The sequence below is a fragment of the Chrysemys picta genome, chromosome 6 (assembly GCF_011386835.1).
Source record: "Chrysemys picta bellii isolate R12L10 chromosome 6, ASM1138683v2, whole genome shotgun sequence".
NCBI classification, from domain to species: Eukaryota; Metazoa; Chordata; order Testudines; family Emydidae; genus Chrysemys; species Chrysemys picta.
Genome location: NC_088796.1, coordinates 2166206 through 2183022, shown reverse-complemented (window position 1 = coordinate 2183022; position 16817 = coordinate 2166206). Strand labels below are relative to the sequence as shown.

Genomic DNA, 16817 nt, shown 5'->3' with positions numbered 1-16817 from the left:
ATTGGGCCTGTCCTGTAGTAGGTGATTTCTGGGTACCCGTCTTGCTCTGTCAAGCTGTTTCCTCACTTCCCCAGGTGGGTATTGTAGTTTTACGAATGCTTGATAAAGATCTTGTAGGTGTTTGTCTCTGTCTGAGGGGTTGGAGCAAATTCGGTTGTATCTTAGGGCTTGGCTGTAGACAATGGATCGTGTGATGTATCTTGGATGGAAGCTGGGGGCATGTAGGTACATATAGTGGTCAGTAGGTTTCCGGTATAGGGTGGTGTTTATGTGACCATCACTTATTTGCACTGTAGTGTCCAGGAAGTGGATCTCTTGTGTGGACTGGTCCAGGCTGAGGTTGATGGTGGGGTGGAAATTGTTGAAGTCCAGGTGGAATTTTTCAAGGGCCTCCTTTCCATGGGTCCATATGATGAAGATGTCATCAATGTAGCGCAAGTAGAGGAGGGGTACTAGGGAGCGAGAGCTGAGGAAGCGTTTTTCTAAGTCAGCCAAAAAAATGTTGGCATACTGTGGAGCCATGCGGGTACCCATAGCAGTGCCACTGACTTGAAGGTATAAGTTGTTCCCAAATCTGAAGTGGTTGTGGGTGAGGACATAGTCACAAAGCTCAGCCACCAGGTGTGCCATGGCCTCATCAGGGATACTGTTCCTGACAGCTTGTAGTCCATCCTCATGTGGAATATTGGTGTAAAGAGCTTCTACGTCCATGGTGGCCAGGATGGTGTTTTCAGGAAGAACACCAATGCATTGTAGTTTCCTCAGGAAGTCGGTGGTGTCTCGAAGATAGCTGGGAGTGCTGGTAGCATAGGGTCTGAGGAGAAATCACCTACTACAGGACAGGCCTGATTGAATTGGCCCTGTCAACACTGGTTCTCCACTTGCGAAGTAACTCCCTGCTCTCCATGTGTCAGTATATAATGCCTGCCTCTGTAACTTTCACTCTATGCATCCGAAGAAGTGAGGTTTTTACCCACGAAAGCTTATGCCCAAATAAATCTGTTAGTCTTTAAGGTGCCACCAGACTCCTTGTTGTTTTTGTAGATACAGACTAACATGGCTACCCCCTGATACTTTACAAACAGAAAGACTGTGGGGTTAGTGACCATCTGCAGACCTGTGTATTGTGTCTCTGTGTTTTGTTACATATGTCAAATCAAGTGGCAGGATGTGTTAAACTTTGGCAGCTTACTCTTCAGAGTGTGTAAATCGGCATTGCCCATTGACGGACAGCAGCTGAGAACCCTGCCTGAATGGCTTTTGTAAAACAATCAAACCATGAACAGAGATTTGAATTATCCCCAGGCTGCCAATGACAGCTGTCTTATGTCTGTGACAGGCGCAGGTATGAAGACCAAGTGAATTTCCTTGGAAAGCGCTAGGAAAATTAGAACTGCTTACATCCTGCACCACTCAGAACTATGGGTGTCACCAGACAGATGGTAGTACTTCCTGTGATGGCCCATGCTCTCTCCCCATGTTCCTCCATAATGCTTTAACCACTTTTGTTCTGGGGATCACCAGGAAATACTTTTGTGCTAAGCACCCAACGTCAAAGGGTTAAAATATAGTAATGTCCGTATAACGTGGAGGTTCTGCTGGTTCCAGGGATTGCTGCTGAATTTCTGCAGTGACAGTCGGGGATGGTTCATTCCCAAGGTGCTGCACATGGTACAAGGTGTCTCAAGAGAGTTTTGTGGTGGGATGTTTCCTTGCATGGATAAACAGCCTTTTGAGGAGCTGTAGTATCTTGTTTACAAGAGCTGTCTTTGCCTGATGACAGAGCTGTCCATGTTATTTCATTTGGGCAATCCCAACTTTGATGAGAAACTCATTGTAATAACGGAATAACTTCTGTTTGCAAACATACGCTGACAGTGATTGGCATTGATTGGCAGGGATAGTGCCTACTGGGAAAGAAAAATTGGAGACTACTTATCTGAGCAGCTTTGTTCCATGAAGCATTCTGAGTCACTGGGTATTGCTCAGTGTTTCAGACCTGGCCTACTTAGGAGCCTGCAGCAGGAATGCTACGTGCCTTGGCTGGCTAATGTTGTTGTTCAAACTCGTATTGAAAAATTCCAAAGAGGAATGACAGAACTGAACTGTGAAATATTAATATTTAAATAGCATTTTGGGGCTGCTCATTTGAAATGTCTTGTAACTTGATTTAGAAGAAGTGTGTGCTCTTCTGCTTAGCTCAGCACGTGCTGAAACCTTAAGAACCTCTTGGAAGTAAAAATGAACTCCAGAAATCATACAGCATTTACCATTTGACTATAAATGCTGATCAAAAGCCCTAAGTGCAGTCACACACATCGGTCAGGTATTGCAGTAGTGTGATTAGTTAGCAGCACCTTGTAAAAGCTACTAGGATATACCTTTCTTACTCCTGGGGTAATTCTGCGCCACTGCGCATGCACAGAATTCATGTCCCCTGCAGATTCCTTTGCTTCCCCGCAGAAAAAAGACTTTGACAGGGAAGCAAAGGGAAGCTGCAAGAGCAGTTACGCACCACTCCCTAGCTGCGCAGGTATATTGTTTCAGGCGCCCAGAGCAGCTGGCGGAGAGGTAAATCACCGCAGGGCTAGGAACACCCCAGCTAGTAGCTCCTACCCTGATCTGGGATCAGCTGCTAGTCCTGGCTGGGCTGGAGGCAGGAGAGGACAGGACTTCCTCTTCCCCTGCAAGGAGTGGCTGGGGCTGTCAGACTCACCCCCAGAAACCTCCCCCAGCTGCAGGAAGTGCAGCTGCCTCCCCTGCTTCCTGCCCCCATCGCTCCTCAGCTGCAGGGGAGGGGTCACTGTATGGGGAGCTGCTCCCCCATCTGCCCAACCCCCGTGCATCTGGACTTCTCATACCCAGACACCCCCACCAAGCCTCACCCCACATCCAGAACCGCCCTAGTCCTCCATATCTGAACCCTAGCCCACTGAACCTCAATCCCTGAATCTGGAGCCCCCCTGCACCCAGACACTGTGCCTCGGGACTCCCACCCCTGCACCCAGACCACCCCCCACTGAGCTCCCTGCACTCAAACCCCCACCCTGATGAGTCCCACCCCCACATTCAGACCCCCATACCCCTGACCCCCAACTAGCTGCACCTAGACCCCCCCACCTCACCAAGCTTCACTCCTCCAGCACCCAGACCCCTCTACTTCAGAGACAGCTTACAAAATACAGAGTTAAATGGCGGGGGGAAGGAATATAAGAGACAAGCCAAGTGATCAGGGTGGCAGCAGACATGCAGTGTCTCTGACAGAGTCATAGAGTTTAAGGCCGGAAGGGACCACCAGATCATCCAGTCTGACTACCTGTATTTCACAGGCCACCAGCACCACCCACATGCTAAACCCAACCATCAGAATTAGATCCAAATATCACAGCCCACAGGAGACTAGGCTATGATGTGCCACAGGCAGAGAATGGGAGAGATTGAGATACACCCGCGCCAAAGGCCCCACAATGGCAGAGAAACATTGAAGTGAGATGTACCCAAATAATTCCGGCTAGTGACCTGCACCCCCACATGGCAGAAGAAGGTTTAAAAAAAACCACAGGTCACTGCCAGTCTGACCTGAGGGAAAATTCCTTCCTGACCCCACATATTGTGATCAGTCAGACCCATAGCACATGAGCAAGAACCAGCCAAGCATCTGAGAGAGAGAATGCTCAGTGCCACCTCAGATCCCTGACACTCCCCATCCAATGTCCCATCTCCAGCTGTGGCCATCCCTGATGCTTCAGAGAGAGAAAACAAAGCACATACCACCAGAGTACCTGGGGGACAGGGATCCCTTCCTGACCCCTGCAGGTGACCAGCTGGAGCCCTGAAGCATGAGCTTCAGAACATAAGCCATAAACCAGAAGGCGCCCCCCGGGCTGCCAAGCCCTGCCCCCTACCAACATAAGAATGGCCATACTGGGTCAGACCAAAGGTCCATCTAGCCCAGTATCCTGTCTGCCGACAGTGGCCAATGCCAGGTGCCCCAGAGGGAGTGAACAGAACAGGGAATCATCAAATGATCCTTCCCCTGTTGCCCATTCCCAGCTTCTGGCATCACAAGCAACCCCATCCCACAATCACTCATAAATTTCTCCAGTTTTCTCTCAAAACTAGTTAAGTTGTTTGCCCCACTGACCCCTTTGGGAGGCTGCTCCAGAGCCTCCCTCCTCTGACGGTTAGAAACATCATCCGAATTTCCAGCCTGAATTTGTTCATGGCCAGTTTATCCTCATTTATTCCTGTGCCAAGACTTTCCTTCAGCTTCAATAGGTTTGCTCTCCTTGGTGTTTTTACCCCTTACCCGCACCCGGATGTATTTATACAGTGCAATCAGTTTCCCTCTCATCCTTCTTTTTGCTCAACTACACTAGCCAAACTCTTCCTCCAGACTCTTAGCACTGGGATTGTTTGGTTTGGTGGCTCTCCGGGTGGAAGGATGAGAGCGAAGGGATTACTGAAGTAAGGAAGACTAGTGGGTAAAGGGGTAGGGAGGGGAGGTGGTGAAGGAAAATAATGTACAGCATGAGGGGCTCATTAGAGCTATTTGGAAACATATGGGACTTGTAGAAATTACCGAGTACACCAACAATCCCAAGGACAGGGCTAGCTTCACTGGACTTCCTTTTGAACTGGTGGATGGTGTTCATTCGGAAAAGTAACTGAAACAAAATTAAACAGTGGTGCCCTAATTATCATTTACTGGCCTGCAGGGACTAGGGTCCAGTTCCCCATTCCAGGGGACGATCCTCCCAGCACAGTTCAGGCCTCACTGAGCAAGAAAGGGGGAAATTCAACTGGAGAAGCCTGGACATTTACAGCCTCCTCCCGACAGCGCCTGCCAGAGTGGAAGAGCGTGCAACGGAGAGCGGAGGGAATTCACAACTAGCGCGAGAGCAGGTTGGATTCCTCAGGCCCTTTGTCCAGGGAGGAGGCGAAAACACAGGGAGAGGAAGAAAATAATTTCAAGCACATCCCATAAAGGATTTTAGGAGCAATGGGTGGCAATAACTGTCTGGTTGCTTGTAGCCTTGCTCATTTTGTATAGGACTCCAGTATCCGGGTGATAGGTGCATTAGAGAAGGGTGGAAAGATGCTACGGCAGAGGAAAAGGATCAGCATTCATTATGCTGCAATGTATCTGGCTTCAAGTCACATTTCCCAGCACCAGGGCTCCAGCTTCCTTCCTCATTGTGTCATTGTTCACAGGACACAAGTAAACCATGGTGAGGGAACAGGGGATGTCTAGGTGCCGATCTGTTCATGTTTGTGAATAAGGAATTTTTAGAGTATTCCACTAGACTGGGCCTGCCTGTCTTCTGCCTGAGATAATACACTAAAAACCAAACCAATCAAATTGGGGGGCTAACATGTGCTTACCCCCACTGTGCTGCATGTCTACACGAAAGTTCTAACTAACAATGTGATCTGCGCTTAGTTTCTAGTCAACTCCATAAAAGCTTTGTACTCCCAGATCCGTAGGTCTGGCTATAATAGAGCTTCCAGTCGAGGGTAATACAATGTATTCACTGTCTGTTTGTGTGTAATCCAGCTGGATGTGTCATTGGTTTAAATAGGTGGTTTCTGCACGTGAGAACTAGCAGTGTACCGCAGCCTGCGGGAGCGCTGTATGTGGCTGTCCACAGGAAGGCTGCTCTTTACTCTAGCTAACAAATGTGTTCCTTGGAAATGGAGGAAAACAACACTAGCATGTCTGGCCCTGGGTTGGTTATGTCAAGATCACTGGACCAGCTTGATTTGCACCTTTTTCCTTTACTTGCTCAAAAATTGATTTCTAATCTTTCTCTCCTTTCTTCCACTTTAACTTCTTGCAATCATAGGGTACGCAGTTGATTTTCAGTGCTGCTAAGGAACTGGGACACTTGTCAAAGTTGAAGGTACTGGTGTTGTGTGTGGCTTGCATTTATGTCCTTGTATACAAACATGAAAGTGCAGTAGTGCATAGCATGTGTTCTGTGTCTCCCCCTGTCTGTGACTGGCAATGTGCCCCTTAGAGTACATGCTACTAACATGAGTGCTACGCTTAGATTTACTGCATGGCTTTACATTTACAATAGATTTAATTATTTGCATGTTCAGTATAACAAGTGAACAATCGGTAATTTATTTTAAAAGGAAAAAGAAAAAACACTGAGAATCCATCCAATTCCTCTACATGTACTTGTGCAATAGAAAATGCCAAGTTTTCGCTTTGAGCTCTTTTATAAATAGTAATGAACACTTGTAATAAATGAATATCAATGGGAATGTAGGCTGCATTAGCTAGTGACGAAGGAATCGTTTCTGAATTGGACTCATTGATATGAAAATAACTGTCACTTCTTAGAGCAGAGCTGAACTGTGCCCAGACATTCTGACTGCGTGGGCTCTCTGTTGCTGGAAGTTGGCATTTAGCATGCAGGCTGATCTGATGTGCTTTGACGGCACCGTAGCTGACATGAGTGTCACTAAGTGCACGCTGCCTGATGGTGAGCCAATCACGCATTGCTCCAGGGGTCACAACAAGAATGATATGCAAATAGAGAGATGGAGATGCTTTATACCGGTCAGGCCCTTCTGAGTATGATTTAACCTTGCTACAGAAAAGCTCGTGTGCAAGAGAAGCTGCAAATGAGGAATCGCAACACACGAAATGATCAATTGTGTAGCAGGGAGGATTGGCAGGAAGCTGAACTTGGTACAAGATGCTAATTCCAGAGCGCTTTCCAATGCAACGAGCATTTTTCTGACTGAATCAATGTCTTTTAAATATGTTCCGTTAACATTGTTTCCCTGCCATTAAAATTCAGTTGCCTTGTGCATGTATCACGTTTGTTATACTTATTGACACAAGATGCTAATGGACTGCGACTGCATCTGTTTTTTTTTCTTCTCCATCAGTGTCTACCCTGCATCTCGGGACTCTTATCTCTTTCCTTGAGGCACCCAGGTTTTTCAGGAGCCCCTCGGGCTCCTCTGTGGCAGAACTCAAAGCTCAGATTCCTGTGCTGGGGGCTGTGCTGTGCTACTTTGCCTGCAGCTGTGAGGCATCTAAGCTGTCTGCCTCCTTTCATCCTAGTACCCATGGTTGCAGATTTCAGCGGTAGCTCAGCAGAGGGGCAGCAACTGAGCTTGGGGCAGCCAGCTGGCCAAAGGCTTCAAGAGGATGGGGGACAGTCCTCCTTGTCTTCTCAAGTCGCTGGGTCACATGGAGGGCCTTTGCCATTCAGAAAGCTGCTGTGAACATAAATCTGAAATGACACAAGCATTCTGCTAACTGCTATTGCCTGTAAATCTGTTGGATGTAAGTTCAGTGAAATGGAATTTTTTTTTGTACAAAGGACTTCGTTTTCAGACTTGCACATGCCTCATTTGCATAGATGCACATTCAGTGTTCCTGTGCAGCCCCTGATTTGCACGCCCACGGACTTCTGTGCACACACAAGTCCAGGATGACAGGGGAGACGTCTACTGAAGTTCAGTTATGTGCATGTTAGCTGCACACGAAAGTGTACGTGCACTCGTCTGTATCTGTCCCAGAGGCATTAGTTGCTCTTTGAGTGATTGCTCATGTGCATTTCAATAGGAGTGTGTGCGCGCCGCGTGCACGATCGTCGGAAGATTTTTCCCCTGTCGGGTCGGCTGTGGAGACCCCTGGAGTGGCACCTTTATGGTGGTGTATATAGGTCCCTGCCGACCCACCGCCTGCTCAGTTCCTTCGTGCCGCCAGTGACGGTCATTGGAGCATAGAATCATAGAATATCAGGGTTGGCAGAGACCTCAGTAGGTCATCTAGTCCAACCCTCTGCTCAAAGCAGAACCAATCCCCAACTAAATCATCCCACCAGGGCTTTGTCAAGCCAGGCCTTAAAAATCTCTAAGGATGGAGATTCCACCACCTTCCTAGGTAACGCATTCCAGTGCGTCACCACCCTCCTAGTGAAAAAGTTTTTCCTAATATCCAGCCTAGACCTCCCGCACTGCAACTTGAGACCATTACTCCTTGTTCTGTCATCTGCCACCACTGAGAACAGCCGAGCTCCATCCTCTTTGGAACCCCCCCTTCAGGTAATTGAGGGCTGCTATCAAATCCCCCCTCACTCTTCTCTTCTGCAGACTAAATAACCCCAGTTCCCTCAGCCTCTCCTCATAAGTCATGTGCCCCAGACCCATGATCATTTTTGTTGCCCTCCGCTGGCCTCTTTCCAGTTTGTCAACATGCCTTTTGTAGTGGGGGACCCAAAACTGGACACAGTACTCCAGATGTGGCCTCACCAGTGCCAAATACAGGAGAATAATCACTTCCCACGATCTGCTGGCAATGCTCCTACTAAAGCAGCCCAATATGCCGTTGACCTTCTTGGCAACAAGGGCACACTGCTGACTCCTATCCAGCTTCTCGTCCACTGTAATCCCCAGGTCCTTTTCTGCAGAACTGCTGCTTAGCCACTTGGTCCCTAATCTGTAACAGTGCATGGGGTTCTTCCATCCTAAGTGCAGGACTCTGCACTTGTCCTTGTTGAATCTCATCAGATTTCTTTTGGCCCAATCCTCCAATTTGTCTAGGTCCCTCTGTATCCTATCCCTACCCTCCAGGGTATCTACCTCTTCCCCCACCCCCCCTCCCCCAGTTTAATGTCATCCACGAACTTGCTGAGGGTGCAGTCCACGCCATCCTCCAGATCATTAATGAAGATATCGAACAAAACTGGCCCCAGGACCGACGCCCGGGACACTCCACGTGATACCGGCTGCCAACTAGGCATGGAGCAGCTCAGTCTCTTGCATTCACAAGTGCCTACCTAGTGGTTCCCTTTTCTTCGTTGTACATAGTCGTTAGTTCGTTATATACTAGTTTGTAGATAGTTGAACTTACTTTGGGGGGCTTCCCCCCGCCCTAGTTTCCCCAGGCACTGGGGCATGCCTCGGTCGCAGGGGTTTAAGGTATGCGAGAGGTGTGTGAAACCTATGCCCACAGGCGAGCCGCACACTGCTTGTCTCAAGTGTTCAGGAGAGGGCCATCAGACAGATAAGTACCCAATTTGCAGGAGCTTTAGATCCAGGACTGTTGTTTGAAGCTCCTCCTGATGGAGTTGGCCCTCTGCCCACAGCCGGCACCAGAAGGGGCACCGGCATCATCGGTGCAAAGCGCCCCGGCCTCGGTCCGGGATGTTCCGGCACTGAGGAAGGACTCCTCCAAGGAGCACCTGCACCGCCTCCTGAGTCGTAAGGCTACTGCTATCAGGCGGCACCGCATAAGAAAAAGAAGGCAGACAGGACTCGTTCCCCTGTCAAGAAGCCGTGAGGGGATTCCAGCAGGGTGCGTCCTCCTGTGGGACACCCATGGTCTGGGCCTCAAGACCCAGCACCATTGACTCTGGCCCCAACAGGAGGCCCATCAAGTCCAGTGCTGGTAGACGCCCTGACTCGGGAAGATCTGGAGGAAGAGCTCGACCTTCCCGCCACACTGGATACCTATGAGGCAGCATGGGACCTCATTGCCATGATGGCACGGGCCCCGGCACCACAAGCCCAGGCACCGGTGACAGAACCGGCTGCAGCATCTATCCCAGCACCGCATGTGGCTCCAGCACCCTTTGCGGCACTGATGGTTGCACTGCCGCTCACCATCTCCCCGGTACTGGTCGGGCACAGACTACTCTTCCAGGTCCGATACCGAGTCTTCTGTATCTTATCGCAGCCACTACTGCTCCCGGTCACAGCACTGCATGGGTGGAATCATCGGCACCGGCAGTCGCCTGGCAGGGCCCAGTCCAATGGCCTTTTTGGACTCCTTGGGCCTACCATCAGGCTCAGGGCTCCAGGCTGGCATCAGTGGCATCTGCACCCCATGCCCCCCACTCAGCAACGTCGCTGGCTCGACACACCCCCAGGGCTCCTGAGGACTCCACACATGACAGGGACTCTGGGCTGTCACGTTCAGGCGCAGCACCCGAACCAGTGCCATCAGTGACACTAGAGCCATCTCCAGTCACAGGAGGCTCCGAGGCACCTGACCCGACCTCCAGAGAGCCAGAAGGGCAGGAAGATCATGTCCCATGGGCCTTCCCCTTCTTCTCACCAGATGAGGCGATGGCGGGCACCACCACCACCCTTCCGGCAATGGACACCAGGACCGCCTTAGGAGGGTGGCCCCAAACCTCAATCTCCAGGCAGAGGAGGTCATGGAGGAGTCTGACTCGATGGTGGACATCCTTGCCTTGGAGGGTCCTTCTAGGGTGACCTTGCCCCTAATAAGAACTATCCAAAACACCACTAAGGTGCTCTGGCAGACCCCGGCCTCTATACCACCCACCGCTAAAGGGGTCGAAAGACGCTATTTTGTGCCGCAGAAAGGGTACGAACACCTTTTCACCCATCCCCAACCAGGGACTCTGGTGGTCAATGTGGCAAATCACAGAGAGAGGCAAGGACAGCCGGGTCCTGCGCCTGAGTCACGGGACGCTAAGAAGCTGGACCTTTTCGGCCGGAAGGTCTACTTGACTGGGGGGCTCCAGCTTCGAATGGCCAACCAGCAAGCGGTACTCAACCACTATGGCTTTCAACTCGTGGAGCTCATTGGCAAAGTTCCAGGTGTTGCTCTTGGCTGACTCGCGCAAGGAGTTTAGCACACTCCTTGAGGAGAGTAGGGTGGTCTCCAGAACCTCCCTACAGGCTGCGTTAGATGCGGCGGACTCGGCGGCTCAGACCATGGCCACCACCATTACAATGAGGCGCAGTGCGTGGCTCCAGGTGTCGGGAATGCCACCGGAGGTCCAGAACACGATTCAGGACCTACCCTTTGACTGTGGGCTTGTTTGCCCAAACTATAAATTCTCGCCTGCACAGCCTTAAGGACTCGCGGGCAACTTTGTAGTCTTTGGGGATCCATACCCCTGCACCTCAAAGAAAGCCTTTCAAGCCTCAGCCCCCATTCCGCTTCTACTCTGGGCTTCCTAGGCAAGACTTGTCAAGGAGTCGGGGCAGAAATAATAGGAGGTACCCGCCACAGTCCTCCTCAGGCCAAGGCCAGGGTTTGGCCAAACAGCCCCCTGGCCCAAAGCTAAACTTTTGAAGATGCGCCCGAGGATGGAGCATCAGTTTCAGTCTCTGATCTGTACACTTCCCCCCACCCCCCTTTGTGAATCGACTCTCCCACTTCTATCGTGCTTGGTCCCAGATCATGTCAGATTGCTGAGTCCTCAGCATGGTAGAAGTGGGATATTCTATCCAATTCTGTTCCCTCCCACCCACCTTCCCCGTCCCTCTTCAGGGACCCTTCTCACAAACAACTTCTCTTGCAGGAGGTGCATTCACTTCTCGCTCTAGGGGCAACAGTTCCTCAGGAGTTCAGGGGCAAGGAGTCCTATTCCCGTTATTTCCTCACCCCAAGGCCAAGGGTGGGCTCTGCGAGACCTCAACACATTCATAAGAAAAGTGAAGTTTCACTTGATCTCTCTGGCCGCCATTATTCCTTCCCTGGATCCGGGGGACTGGTACACTGCCCTCAACTTCAAAGATGCGTACGTCCATATATCCATTATCCCGGCCCACAGATGATTCCTCAGGTTCGTGGTCAGTGGCTAGCACTACCAGTTCAGGGTGCTCCCGTTCGGGCTCTCAGCAGCCCCCCCGGGTATTCACCAAGAGTATGGCGGTCGTGACAGCCTTCCTCCGCAAACGCCAGGTACAAGTGTTCCCATACCTGGACGACTGGCTCGTCAAGGCCGAATCACAAGCACAGGCTGCAGAGCATGTGTCCCTGGCCTGAGCCACAGACTGGGCCTCATATTGAATGTGCCCAAATGCACACTGGCCCCGATGCAGAGAATAGAGTTCTCTTGGACTCCATGCAGGCCAGGGCGTTCCTGCCGGAGCTGTGCTTCCAAGCGCTCACGGACATTGTTGAAAAGCTTTGCCGGTTTCCCACAACCACGGCCAGAAATTGCATGAAGCTATTGGGGCATATGGCAGCCTGCACATATGTGGTCCAGCACACCAGGTTACACCTTCGGCCCCTCCAGGCATGGGTGCCTAGGCTGGCCAGGGACCCACTGGACTCGATAGTTACCCTCCCCCCTCGCATCCTCGAATCTCTCCACTAGTGGCTGCAGCCACAAGTGGTCTGTGTGGGAGTACCCTTTACCAAACCCCAACCTGGTCACCGACACCTCGGCGCTTGGTTGGGGGGCGCACCTGGGCAATATCAGAACCCACGGCCTATGGTCCCATGCAGAACTATCACTGCATATCAACATAAGGGAGCTGAGGACGGTTCGTCTGGCATGCCAAGCGTTTCAGGCCCACTTTCAGGGCGCGTGTGTGTCCGTGCTGACAGACAACACTGCAGCGATGTTCTATATAAACAAACAGGGTGGTGCTCGCTCCTCTCCCCGCCAGGAAGCCCTCGAGCTGCGGGATTTTTGCATCACCCACTCAATGCACCTAGAGGTGTCGCACCTTCCGGGAGCGCAAAACAAGCTAGCCGACCGCCTCAGCCGCTGGTTTCACGATCACGAATGGTCCCTTAGGCCAGACAATGCGCATTCAATTTTCCAGTGATGGGGCTCTCCCCACATAGACCTGTTCACGATGCAGCGCAACAGGAAGTGCCAGCAGTTCTGCTCCTTCCTAAACCACTGCCTAGGCTCCATCACGGACGCCTTTCACCTTTCATGGACAAGTCACCTGCTGTACGCGTTCCTGCCCTTCCCTCTCATACCCAAAGTCTTTCTCAAGGTTCTCTGGGACGGGGCTTCCTTGATCCTCATGGCACCAGCATGGCCCTGCCAGCACTGGTTCACCATGTTGATGAACTTCTCAGTCGACAGACCAGTAGCTCTTCCCATGTGCCCGACTCTCATCACACAGGACCACAACCACCTACAACACCCCAATCTGGAGTCCCTCCACCTGATGGTGTGGAAACTCCATGGCTGAACCCTCTTGAGCTTCAGTGTTGGGACCCAGTCAGGAAGGTCCTGCTGGGAAGTAGGAATCCCTCCACTCATGCCACTTACCTGGCAAAGTGGAAGCGTTTTTCCATCTGGTCTCTGCAGAGGGGAACCGAACCGCAGCTAGTGCCAATTCCCTTGTTTTGGACTACCTGTTATATCTCAAGCAGCAGGGGTTGGCAATATCGTCCCTCAGGGTACACCTGGCTTCTATTTCGGCCTTTCACCTAGGGGCAGCGGGTAGGTCAGTCTTCAGTAATCCCATGGTGGCTGGTTTCTCAAGGGCTTGGACAGACTTTATCCCCAGGTATGACGGCCCGTTACCCAGTGGGACCTCAACCTGGTCCTGTCTGCATTTATGGGGCCCCCTTTTGAGCCCATGGCAACCTGCCATCTGTCCTATCTTTCCTGGAAGGTGGCCTTTCTCGTGGCCATAACCGCGGCTAGAAGGGTATCCAAGCTCAGAGCATTGATTTCCGAGCCCCCCATACGGTCTTTTATAAAGACAAGGTGCAGCTACACCCTCACCCTACGTTTCTGCCAAAGGCAGTCTCCCAGTTTCATATGAACCAAGACATGTTTTTACCTGTGTTCTTCCCTAAGCCCCATGCCAGTAACAGAGAACACATGTTCCATTCCCTGGACGTCAGGCATGCCCTAGCATTCTACATTAAGCACACAAAGCCATTTGGTAAGTCACCGCTACTCTTTATTGCAATCGCAGAAAGAATGAGGGGGCTCCCGATCTTGTCCCAGCGCATTTCATCATGGATCACGTCCTATATCAGGACTTGCTACGACCTGGCAAAACTTCCAGCCCCTCCGCTTACGGCGCATTCCACAACGCAGGTGTCGTCCGCAGCGTTCCTGGTGCAGGTCCCTATCCAGGACATATACAAGGCAACAACATGGTCTTCCATCCACACTTTCACGTCACACTACGCCATTACCCAGCAGGTGAGGGGCGATACAGCCTTTGGCAGGGCAGTCCTGCACTCAACAACCAGGTGAACTCCGACCCCTCCCCCCAAGGGAAACTGCTTGGGAGTCACCTATTGGAATGCACATGAGCAATCACTCGAAGAAGAAAAAACGGTTACCTACCTCTCGTAAGTGTTGTTCTTTGAGATGTGTTGCTCATGTCCATTCTAAATCCCTCCCCTCTGTTGGAGTATTCCTGCAAGAAGGAACTGAGCAGGCGGCAGGTCGGCAGGGACCTATATACGCTTCCATAAAGGTGCCACTCCAGGGGTCTCCACCGCCGACCTGACGGGTACCGCTAAGGGAAAAACCTTCCGACGATCGTGCACATGGCACGCGCACACCTATTGGAATGGGCATGAGCAACACATCTCGAAGAGTAACAGTTACGAGAGGTAGGGAACTGTTTTTTCTAATAGACAGAACACTGAATCCAAATGAGCTTTGTCAGAAGAGCAAAGGTTCCAAAGGGGTGTCAGTTCTGCAGGCCTGAGTAGCTGTAATCACTATGTTTAAGACTAAAAGAGAGAGCACGAATGAAAGGCCGTGCTGAGCCCCCTCGGCTTCTCTGCCATTTGGCAGGATGCTTAGGAGATCCGAACCCACTCCTTGCATTTTTAATACAAAAGGAAAGGCTAAAGAAAGCGCAGGCATGTCTAGTAACTCAGCTGAAAAACTGAAGCTGGCAAACTGGACAACAGTGGTCTCTTGTCCTGTTGATGGATCGAGTCATGTGTTTTAGAGTAATGTCAGTCCGAAAAGTGACCATGAAAATAGCACATTGGTAATATGCATATTTGAGTCCCAGGTATCTTCTAAACGTCATCTGCTCGGTTTGCTGAATAGAAACAAGTTTTTCCTGCTGTCTGTGCTTGAGCCCATATACAGAGTCCATGGAGCAGGGAGCTTGCGGGCTGCTCTGTCTCCCGTTGTCCCAGAATGGCCAGCTCAGTTCTGTCCAGATCTGTGTTGCTGATGCTGCTGTCTGAAGCAAGGAAGAATGCAGCTGGCTCGTGTGCTGATCCCAGCCATGCTGGCAGTCAGTGAAGTTGTGTTCTCACTTGAAATCTTTTAATGAAGTGTTTTTATTGTGTTTGCAAAGTGCTCCTGGCTTGCAAGGCCACACCTCTTGCACTCTGTTTTGGAAGCGATGATGGCTGATGAAAATAAGCTGCGTATGCAGGAGATGAAGATCACAGGCAACTCTTTGACTGCAGATGTTGCGACGCTGAAGCTCTTAGGCTGATAAATCCATGTAACATAGTTAGATATTGCTTACTCTGAAGACCTCCATGTGGAAGCAGACACATGTTACTCCCCAAATGGTCACGTGGACCAAGGTCCGTTTCAGTAGCAGCTCAAACATCAGAGAAGAAGAAGCGTTTCAAAGGTTTAGGAGAAAGAAAGGCTGATCTCCTAGTATGGGCTCCAAAGGTAGGGAATCTCCCAACTGGCAGACGGACGTAGGAGCCGTTTCAACAGGACTTAGAGCAGCTCTCTCATCTGCTGCTATGTTCTGGAAATACCGCTACCTTGATTAAACAAGCCCAGTCCCAGGATAGGGTAGCCGGGTGCTCTAGATGAATGAGATGCTTATTCTGAGACTGAGTGAAGAGAATGCTTTGCCCTCTGTGTACAGGAATGTGAAGCAGCATCAGCTACAACTGACCTACTTGCAGCTCATAAGAGAAACTGAAGGAAAACTCCTGGTTCCTTAGCGGAAGAAATGCTGTTCAACACTGGCCATTGCCTGGAGAAGAGACTGCTGTGGTCTCACTGGGTAGCTCCGCACATCGGTGCTGCTCTGGGATGCAGCATTAGAACCTGTTAAAGGGCAAACCAGTAACTGTGTGAATCCTAAACCAGAAGCACCTGCCCCATCCCGGAGCTAGGCATGCAGGCAAAGATTTTCAAATCAGGGGTCTAAAGTTTTGGCTCCTTCCATTTATACTAAAAGACCTGACAAAGTGGGCTGATTTTTTTTTCTTCTTCCCCAAAGAATGGAGCACCCAATAACTACCATGGACTTCAATGGGAGCCACTGGGCACCAGCACTCTTGAAATACAGGCTACCTAGGTCCATCAATGGCTATTAGCCAGGCTGGGCAGGGACGGTGTCTCTAGCCTCAGTTTGCCAGAAGCTGGGAATGGGCGACGGGATGGGTCACTTGATGATTCCCTGTTCTGTTCATTTCCTCTGGCATTGGCCAGGATAGGATACTGGGCTGGATGGATCATTGGTGTGACCCGGTCTGGCCGTTCTTATGTTCTGTATGGATGTAGGAGCCGAACTTTGTTTGAAAATGTGGGCCATATGAATCTAGGCCAGCTGCACGCACATGTTCAGCGTGAGGGCTGAACATATTACTTTGCAACGGTCAAGGGGCCACAATCTATACTGAACTAAAGGAGGAGACAGGCTCAACCAGATATCAAATGGAACATCAGCCAGGTCAGCCTCTGGAACAAGCACCTGGCAGTAAGAGAACAATACATGTACCTATCTTTGGTCATTATGAAGATTGACTGGGCTCCCGTGGCAAATGTTAGAAATACAAGACAGGAACAGGTAGGCTACCTCATGGCTCTGTTTGCTATGAAAGGGACACAGTAGCCAGGCAGGCATGTCTCCCTGAAAGGTGTCATGCAGCAGTCAGAGTCCCCAGTGGGAAAATGTCTGGGTTTTGATAGACCCGATACATTCACAAAATGTGTAGTGGCGATATTGTGTGTAATAAATTGCACTGGCTGCTTCCCCTACATATTGACCACGAATGCTGCTGCTACTAAAATTCCAAACCTCTCCGCAGCTCAAATGGCCAAACCACCTGCTGGAGAAAGTCTCCTTCACCTCCCAGAATGTAGAATTTACTCTCC

General features: G+C 50.7%; 1 protein-coding gene across 12 annotated transcripts in view; it reads left to right on the top strand.

Moving 5' to 3' along the window:
* Positions 1–16817, top strand: part of UNC13B (unc-13 homolog B) — a 378814-nt gene that overhangs the window by 348857 nt on the left and 13140 nt on the right. For 10 of the 12 annotated variants that reach the window (XM_065598630.1, XM_065598632.1, XM_065598633.1 and 7 more), the window contains one exon: positions 5847–5903. The exons of 1 other annotated variant lie outside the window; for it this stretch is intronic. In XM_065598630.1, coding sequence (XP_065454702.1) covers positions 5847–5903 — 57 coding nt within the window. Of the gene's footprint in view, positions 1–4718; positions 5818–5846; positions 5904–16817 lie in introns of those variants that run through there. One more of the 12 variants, XM_065598629.1, reaches the window with a different exon arrangement.